Consider the following 10,138-nt stretch of genomic DNA (forward strand, 5'->3'; position numbering starts at 1 on the left):
TTTAGGTGGGCAGATCAACAAGTAATATGACACACACTCACAGACTTCCCAAGATGCCCGTTGAGCAGTGATATGCCATGCTTTCAGTTTTAATATGGCTATTTATTTAGCACAATAATTTACACACATTTCACAAATTGTAATGCAATATTAAACTCAGCAGTGCTGCTTGTAAGAGGCAATGAGGTCTGATCCCTGGCCTGGCAGTTCTGAATTGCGCCCTGGTAACTTATCTCCACCATAACCAAGAATGCAGTTACCTACGCTTTAAGCAGTATGCCTGCCCTCACCCCAGATATCAGTCCCCTCACAGATTACAGTGTGCACCCAAGTACACGGTATACTATCCTAAGCCCCTTCTATCTCCCTACAAAGATGCATGGGCATCAGATTCAGAAGATCTTGTGTCTATTCCCAAATCTACCACTGACTCACTGTGTCCTTGGATAAGTCCTGTGTTCATCTCGTTGAGCATCAGCATCACAACCTGGCTGAGACCCACTCTTTGGATGAACACCAGTCTGTTGTGATTGGATCTGACTGCTGACTCCCATGTGCTTCCAAGACCTCTAGGTCTGTGTAGTGATTGAGCCAATGCTTACAGGAAGAGAAATTTGGTTATTTTTCGTACTTTACATGAGGTATAAGTGCACACAGCACACCTGGTCAAGGCACAAGTGATGCTGCTCCCCACTGAGGTACAAATGCCCTGTAATACTCATTGTAGCTGAAAATCATTGTAGGAACCTATCTATTTTTCTCTGCACTTTCTCCATGCCTGTAAGGGAAATATAGTACAAATTAAGACTAAGAAATAGCTCAATTTTGTTTTGCACATTATAGGGAATAGCCAAACACCTGTGCCTCCTGGTATAGTTTGCAAGCCCCTTCCACTTCTGCACCACTTCTGGGGGGGACTAAAACTGTATATTTATTCACCAGGAATCTCGCTTCTGCTCTTTGCTTTTTGGAATAAGACCATTCTTTGCCTCCTACTCACCAGCCTCGGCATAACATCATCAAGAATAAGGACCACCTAAGAGGGATGTAGAGAGGATTACTGTCTAGCTTGCCTCCCATAACCGTCTTCAAAAACAAACCCAGAACATACGCCAACCATACCACACCACCCAACCGAACAGCATGAAAGCAGATACAGTAGACTGAAATCCAAATACACCCAGCACCCTTTGTATACACAGACCACTTCTCATTCTTGGGGGGAAGCTCAGAGATGGGAAGCAAGGTCAGCTCAAGGAAGCAAGGTCACATATACATACTAAAAAAAGCTATCATGACTTGTCTGGGATATGAATAATAAGTGATGGGGTTTTTCCCCCTGCTCCCACCTGCAACAGCCAGACTATTAAGGACAGGGCCTCTATGTACTGCTGAGAGGCTGATCAACCTGAAGGGACCAAAAAGAAAGATTTGGGATGAGACATTTGCAGAACTCATGACAGAGTCACAGGGGAAACCAGGCTGGCTGAGAGGTGGAGGCTGTACATAAGGACGCAGAGGAAGAAAGAAATGCAGCTCTCCCAAGAGATTGTAGCAGTGGCCAAGGCCAGCATCACCATGGTGAAGGAGAGCATGGAAAAAGACAGAGAGATGCAGAGGCAAGTCATGGATGCTATCCTGAGCCAGAATCTCTTCTACAAAACATGCTTTTCTAGGCCAGCAGGCCCTTGGGGCCCGTAATTTGGGAACCAGACATGCCCTTCAGCCCCTAGATAATGCTGGCTACTGGGACCTTCAGCAACTTCTAACCTCCACATCCCCACAGCAGTGCTCCTAGTGGTTCCCATTGACCTCTCAGATCCAGCTTCTAAGCACAAAGAGCACTAGCACATGGCGGTTCAGCTCTTTTGAGCCCTGGAGTCCCTGAGAATATTGAGCTGAGGGGGAAAGGGATAGCTCAGTGGTTTGAGCATTGGCCTGCTAAACCCAGGGTTGTGAGTTCAATCCTTGAGGGGGCCACTTAGGGATCTGGGGCAAAATCAGTACTTGGTCTTGCTAGTGAAGGCAAGGGACTGGACTTGATGACCTTTCAGGGTCCCTTCCAGTTCTATGAGATAGGTATATCTCCATATATTAACTCAACCCCAGAACCTATGTGGACAAGAAGAATCAGAGGCAAGGCTTTTACTCTTCTTTAACTTTATGCACCATCACCCCGCACTCGTATGTGATATTTTTCTTACTGTTGTACTTTGAGCTCAGTTTCAAAAGTCCAAATGAATCCTTAACTACCTTTCTGCAACTATTCAGGTGATAGTTAAAATGTTCCTTCCTTCTGTCCAAACAGCCTGTGTATGGCTTCAGTAGCCAGGGCATCCAGGGATAAACCAGGTCTTCCAGAATAACTGATTGATCCTAGCATCGTGAACTTTCCCAGACCACCCTGCATTAAATGTCTGTGAGCCTGCGGCAGTGGTCCACCAAGCCTTTCTGTTTATCAATTCTACACCTTGGCCAGGGTGTGTGTGTGAGGCAAATGATAGATACATGGGTTCCATCAGTTGCTCCAATACAATTTGGGAATCCCATGCATGCAAAGCCATGAGTGATCCCCTGAGCATTACCTAGTTTAATGACCACACCTTATCAATAGCATAGCAGACCTGCATGAGAATGGTCCCAACAGTTGATCTCCCCATGCCAAATTGGCTTACTACAGACTGGTAACATTCTGGAGTAGCCAGTTTCCAGATATCAATGGTGACCTGTTTCTCCTCGGGTATGGGACAGGGGCACTGCATGTCGGTACGCTGTTGCTGAAACTCTGGTTCTGCACAGATTTCAAAAAAGGTAGCCCTCCCCATTCTGAAGTTCTCTTGATGCTGCTGGTTGCCCAGGTCTGAAGAGCGATCCTCTCCCACTAACCCATACTGGGTTTCCAGGGCCCCAAAATGGTGCTGAATGCTGTTTTAGGTGATTCAGAAACCAGTCCTCTTCCTCCAGCAGCTCAGTATCCTCCTGTTCTTCAATCTCATCCTGCTGCCATTGCTGCAAAATATCCTCCTGCTGTCAGAGGAGTTGCTACTGCTATAGAATATTCTCCTGCTTCTGCATTATCTGCTCAATGGTGTGATGGGAAAAGTCTAATGCAAAATTTGTCTGGCTCCAAGAGCTGTAATACAGCCAAAGCAGCCTGTGCATATTCGCATTTTTCACCATAGCGCCATGGAGCATTGTTGAGTCCATACTAGCCAACAGCAATTCAAAAATGGCATGAACCAGCCCAGAAAGGACGTATAGGGTGGAGACAGTGGAAACCTGGGATTTATTTTTAAATAATTGAACCTGCCTGGCTTCCCACAAGTTACCGCAAAAACAATCCCAGGATGGACACTACTCAGCAGGCTATCCACCAGAGAATGCTACATCCTCAGTTTTCAGCAAACAGCTGCCATGTGTTCACACAATGTGAACTGAAAATGGAACAAGCATTCTATGTGTATGCTCTTGGTGCGACTCGCGATCTGCGAGTTACCTGATGCACGACAAAAAGCTTTAGATTAAACCCCCATGTAGACACAGCCATAGTCAACCCACTAGATGTCAAGCCTCTGCTACATGGTGGATACTGTAATCTACAATGAAGGGTACAATCACGAATGGCATTCACACACACAAAAATGGAATTCATCCTTTGACACAGACCTTTCTGAGACGGTGCAAGCTGAACTATGCGACCCCGGAGCCCTCTGTCCCACCAACGTGGGCTTCCTCTCTCACTGTGGTGCTGTGACAAGCTGCAAACCTCTAGTAGGCACTGCTCTTATACAGACATCCACAGGCAGGGACGCACCTAGCTGAGTTATATGATTGCTTCCAGACACTTACGAACTAACAATAGAGAGGCTCAAGCCAATTCCCCCCCAGCTCCCTTGAGTTGTACCATCCTGCCCTGGTCAGAAGCCTGACCAGTATACATTTATAACCCAGTCCGCCCCCACTCAGTGTGGAGAGGACAGGCAGAAATTTTTGTTCTTGAGCTGAGGTTTCCCCAAGCACTTCAAGCAAAATACACTGTTTTAGGTAAAACATAAAACAGGTTTATTAACTACAGAAAGATGGATTTTAAGTGATTATAAGTGGTAGGCATGACGGATAGAGAAGGTTACCAAAGAAAATAAAAATAAGCGCACAACCTAAGTTCTATAAGCTAACAGGATTTGAATCAAGCGGAGTGTCCCCTTGATATATAGTACGGCTGGTTACAGATCGTCAATACACAGGCTGGAATTCTCCTCCAGCCCGGGACCACCTTCCCCCTTTCAGTCGTTGTCCTCCAGACGTGTTTCCAGGTGTGGAGTTGTGGGGGGGAATGAGGCCAGGTGATTATGTCACTTCCTCTCTTTTATAGTTTCTTCCAGCTTGCTGGAAAGAGCCTTTGCTTGTGACATAGGGGTCCGTCCACCTCCATTGGTCAAGCATTCTCCATTGTCTATGTGCTATCTTTGAGAAGTCTCCATTGTATACAGTTCCTGGGATGACCCTTCGGAGTGTGGATTCCCTTTGATGGGCCATCAGCGTGTCTGGCTCCTCCACTGTAGTACATGAAAGGCTGGTTGTGGGTGTTCCCAACCTCTCAACATACAGTATTTCAGTAACACACACATAGCAAAACTTCATCACTTCACATACAATGATAACACATATAATCCAACAAGATATTAATGTTCAACAGATGAAGACTTTAAAATGATACCTCACAAGGCATATTTTGTTTAAAACGTATCATAATTATATGACAGTGGTGAATATGGGAGTTCCAGGTTGCTGTTTTGAGGCACAGAGTGCTGCAATACCCTTGGCCCATGTGCTGGCAGACACTAGCCCAGGCATGTGGGTTTTGCTGAGTCACAGAGATCAAGCAATTCCCAAGTCACAGTGATCGAGCAGTTCCCATTGTGTGGTGTTTGCATAGTTGAATCATACAGTTGATTAGTGGGAGGTCAATAGCTACCTGCACAGGGATTCTTTGTATGTCACTAGCAAATTTACAGCAGATTTCAGTAACAACCATACAGCACAATGTCATAACTTTATACACACTAATGATAAACATATTTGGACAGAACAACGGGTTTCAGCAGCTCATGATCTTTCATATGTTATCTTACATGGCATGCTTTATATGAAATATCAGAACGATATACACATGATAAATATGGGGGTTACAGGATGCTATTTTGAGGTACAGCATGTCACGCTATCTCCAAATTGTCGTATTCAGTTTCTCCATCTGTAAAATACTTACTCATCTTTGTAAAATGCTTGGAGATCAATGGTTTGAAAAGCTGTGTAGTGCTAAGCAATACTGGTATTTTATTATATCTAATTGCATATTTTAGAAAATGGCATATTGAAAACCAGAGTGACTCCACCAGGCAGTGTAATTTCATAGTCCATTAACATTTATGATAAATGATGTCAATAAGGTTGCCCCAATAAAATGCAGATCTACAGTGCAGAGGAAATGGATTTAAGTAGAATTAACCTGAAAACAAATATAAATCTATATTCAGGGCCTACTGTGTTTCAAAACTTTTTTACTTTTGCATAGATGGCTTGATGGTCAAAGTTTTTCTGCTGGGCTGACAATATTTTATATAAAATGATTGGCTTCAAAGCTGAAATATATGAGCATGTGCCCAGTAGAGCAACAGAATCCACTTGGGTGCACCTTTTCATGTCATGGAACCCCACTGAAGTAAATGTAGCTACACAGGACTATAGGGATCCCTCTGTATGGATGCAGTTGCAGGAGTGATGCCTACATCAGTACATGATCTTTGGGGTCCCAAAGGGGGCTTCTATAGTCCTGATGTATTCCTGTCTTCGTTTACTCAAAAGAGGGAGGAGGCATCAGGCCAGATATAGGGACAGGAAGACTCCTCACTCTTTGTTTCTCTGTTCTCTTTATTTTAGGCTTTTAAAGCAAGAATAAGTAACCTCCCTACAATTAAGAAATTTCTGCAGCCTGGAAGCCAAAGGAGGACCGAACCCGATGACAGAATTGTAGAGACTGTGAATAAAGTTCTGCAATTATAAAAAGAGTTAAAACAACAGCAATAAAGATTTTCACTCAGCATTAGCAGACACAGATGTAATGCTCAGAGAAATCAAGTGTTTTGGTTATGATATGAGTACCAAAAAATAGGAATTAGGAAGCAGTTCAGGAAATAAGTGCATGTGCACTGAAGTATGGCATTCAATCATAAGGTAGTAATCTGTGAAGAGAATGTATTCAGGTGAAATAAATGTCTTCCTGTGAAGTAAACTTCTTACTCTTGCTGTTTATTTTTCACTGTCTAGTCTTGATGCAAGTCTTGTGTGAAATGGGGACCAGGTTCTACAGGGTTCTGAACACATTCTTCACACTACTTGCCACCCTCCACTCCAATGGGAAATGGTTGATGCTGGTCTCTAACGCTGGCCCAAGAAGGTAAATATGGAAAGTGCCAAATACTCCACATGCTTGTAGGCTAAGAAGCCAAACCCCCAAAGTCATACCTTTCCAATCAACCACTGCCAGCCATATGACACCTGAGCTGATGAAGATGTATGCATGGGTAGGAGAACCCAAGGAGGTCCTAATGGACCAGGGGACTAATAAGACATCCCAGTTAATGAAAGAACTGTGTGCCCCTATAAAGATCAAATTTTGAAGACGTCCATCTACCACACCCAAATGGATGGACTGGTGGAAGGCTTCAACGAAACCTGAAGGAGTTACTGCTCCTTCATAGCCAAAGTCCCAAGACATTGGAACCAGTTGCTTCTGCCCCTCCTATTCGCCATCCATGAGGTACTGCAAGCCTCAACAGAGTTTTCCCTGCTTGAACACCTGAATGGATATCAACCCCTGGGGGTGCTGGACCTCCTCCAAGAGACCTGGGAGGAGTTCTTGCATTGTCTAGAACATGATTCGCCTGTGGGAAGACTTGGAGAGACTAGGGGCATTCACCCAGGAGAACTTACTGAGAGCCGAGCAAGAACACACCTACAACAAAGGGGCCCAGTTGAAAGAGTTCACAGCTGGGGATAGGGTCCTGCTACTCCTCCCGATGTCGGAGTCAAAGCTGATGGTACAGTGGTGGGAAAGGTGGGGGCCAGCAGGCCCTTCAGTCCCATAATTTGGGAACCAGACATGCCCTTCAGCCCTTAGATAATGCTGGCTACTGGGACCTTCAGCAACTTCTAACCTCCACATCCCCACAGCAGTGCTCCTAGTGGTTCCCATTGACTTCTCAGATCCAGCTTCTAAGCACAGAGAGCACTAGCACATGGTGGTTCAGCTCTTTTGAGCCCTGCAAAGTCCCTGAGAATTTTGAGCTAAGGGGGGAAGGGATAGCTCAGTGGTTTGAGCATTGGCCTGCTAAACCCAGGGTTGTGAGTTCAATCCTTGAGGGGGCCACTTAGGGATCTGGGGCAAAATCAGTACTTGGTCTTGCTAGTGAAGGCAAGGGGCTGGACTTGATGACCTTCCAGTTCTATGAGATAGGTATATCTCCATATATTAACTCAACCCCAGAACCTATCTTTTGGCAAGAAGAATCAGAGGCAAGGCTTTTACTCCTCTTTAACTTTATGCACCATCACCCTGCACTCGTATGTGACATTTTTCTTACTGTTGTACTTTGAGCTCAGTTTCAAAAGTCCAAATGAATCCTTGACTACCATTCTGCAACTATTCAGGTGATAGTTAAAATGTTCCTTCCTTCTGTCCAAACAGCCTGTGTATGGCTTCATTAGCCAGGCATCCAGGGATAAACCAGGTCTTCCAGAATAACTGATTGATCCTAGCATCGTGAACTTTCCCAGACCACCCTGCATTAAATGTCTGTGAGCCTGCGGCAGTGGTCCACCAAGCCTTTCTGTTTATCAATTCTACACCTTGGCCAGGGTGTGTGTGTGAGGCAAATGATAGATACATGGGTTCCATCAGTTGCTCCAATACAATTTGGGAATCCCATGCATGCAAAGCCATGAGTGATCCCCTGAGCATTACCTAGTTTAATGACCACACCTTATCAATAGCATAGCAGACCTGCATGAGAATGGTCCCAACAGTTGATCTCCCCATGCCAAATTGGCTTACTACAGACTGGTAACATTCTGGAGTAGCCAGTTTCCAGATATCTATGGTGACCTGTTTCTCCACGGGTATGGGACAGGGGCACTGCATGTCAGTACGCTGTTGCTGAAACTCTGGTTCTGCACAGATTTCAAAAAAGGTAGCCCTCCCCATTCTGAAGTTCTCTTGATGCTGCTGGTTGCCCAGGTCTGAAGAGCGATCCTCTCCCACTAACCCATACTGGGTTTCCAGGGCCCCAAAATGGTGCTGAATGCTGTTTTAGGTGATTCAGAAACCAGTCCTCTTCCTCCAGCAGCTCAGTATCCTCCTGTTCTTCAATCTCATCCTGCTGCCATTGCTGCAAAATATCCTCTTGCTGTCAGAGGAGTTGCTACTGCTATAGAATATTCTCCTGCTTCTGCATTATCTGCTCAATGGTGTGATGGGAAAAGTCTAATGCAAAATTTGTCTGGCTCCAAGAGCTGTAATACAGCCAAAGCAGCCTGTGCATATTCGCATTTTTCACCATAGCAGCATGGAGCATTGTTGAGTCCATACTAGCCAACAGCAATTCAAAAATGGCATGAACCAGCCCAGAAAGGACGTATAGGGTGGAGACAGTGGAAACCTGGGATTTATTTTTAAATAATTGAACCTGCCTGGCTTCCCACAAGTTACCGCAAAAACAATCCCAGGATGGACACTACTCAGCAGGCTATCCACCAGAGAATGCTACATCCTCAGTTTTCAGCAAACAGCTGCCATGTGTTCACACAATGTGAACTGAAAATGGAACAAGCATTCTATGTGTATGCTCTTGGTGCGACTCGCGATCTGCGAGTTACCTGATGCACGACAAAAAGCTTTGGATTAAACCCCCATGTAGACACAGCCATAGTCAACCCACTAGATGTCAAGCCTCTGCTACATGGTGGATACTGTAATCTACAATGAAGGGTACAATCACGAATGGCATTCACACACACAAAAATGGAATTCATCCTTTGACACAGACCTTTCTGAGACGGTGCAACCTGAACTATGGGACCCCGGAGCCCTCTGTCCCACCAAAAAATAGGAATTAGGAAGCAGTTACAGAGGCTGAACACCATGAAAGAACACCAACCCCAGGATTATGCGGTGGTACGTCTCCCTGCAGCTGTTTAGCTCCGAAATCCTTCACTTGCTAGGGAAGGATCACAAAAATGCAGATTTTTTTCCTTGAGAGACGGGGGTTGCAAGAACCGCAGAACCACTTCCCGGCCCTGATTCTGAAGAGGGAGGGTGTGTGATGGGGTGTATAAATTCCTCACTGGACAGAAGGGGATTAAGAAGCAACTCTGGGTTCAGGAGACCCTGCCCTTCCGCCTGTGCCAAGCATGCTTGGGATGGAGGCAGGGTTTAAAAGGCAGCCAGACAGCTCAGTTGGCGCTGGCAGGCCAAGGAGGAGGATGAGCTCTGGAGGCTCCAGGGGAGACATGGCTGGATCCTGCAATAAGCCTGGGAATGGGGGGAGCCACAGCCCCCAAGAGACTAGGACCATGGCAAGGAGCCCAGAAGGCAGCAGTCTCCAAAGATGGCCAACTGGGATGCAAAGGAAGTGAGAAAGTGACTCAGGGAAGTTGACTTGAGGCTGACGCAAGGCACTGCAGGGTGAGCGAAGCCGAACCAGCCTCCCAGAGCCCTGAGTCAGAACCCAGTGGAGTGGCAGGGCTGAGGTTCTCCTACTCCACGGAAGACCTGTGCCCACTAGCCGGGGTTGCTGCCAGAGACTAACCATTGGGTGTAGCCGTCACCGTGGGCCCTAACCGCTAGATGGGAGATGTTGCCTGTGGGGGGCGGATAAAGCACACGACCAATGTGGTTGCAAGCTGACTCAAACTCTGTTTATTACAAGCTTTCTTTTATAGTCTTTCTTAACATTACATAACACAATTAGGCTATAATTACACATCTACCGATTGGACAAGAAGGAGAATCATGTGTTTATCACATGTATAGCCCCACACCGATTGGTTCAGATGTTCCTTACATAAGGCCTTATCTTAT

At 45.7% G+C, this 10,138-nt stretch overlaps 1 protein-coding gene across 1 annotated transcript in view; it reads left to right on the forward strand.

Annotated features, from left to right (window-relative positions):
* Nucleotides 1–6,292, forward strand: part of LOC113405084 (glutathione S-transferase 3-like) — a 15,710-nt gene extending 9,418 nt beyond the window's left edge. Inside the window, exon 7 of the mRNA XM_026655004.2 lies at nt 5,941–6,292. Within this exon, the coding sequence (XP_026510789.1) occupies nt 5,941–6,063 (123 nt within the window). The 3' untranslated portion in view covers nt 6,064–6,292. The remainder of the gene's footprint in view (nt 1–5,940) is intronic.
* The last annotated feature ends 3,846 nt before the right edge of the window (nt 6,293–10,138 follow it).

Source organism: Terrapene carolina, unplaced genomic scaffold, assembly GCF_002925995.2.
Source record: "Terrapene carolina triunguis isolate 2854851 unplaced genomic scaffold, T_m_triunguis-2.0 Scaffold42, whole genome shotgun sequence".
Taxonomy (NCBI): domain Eukaryota; kingdom Metazoa; phylum Chordata; order Testudines; family Emydidae; genus Terrapene; species Terrapene triunguis.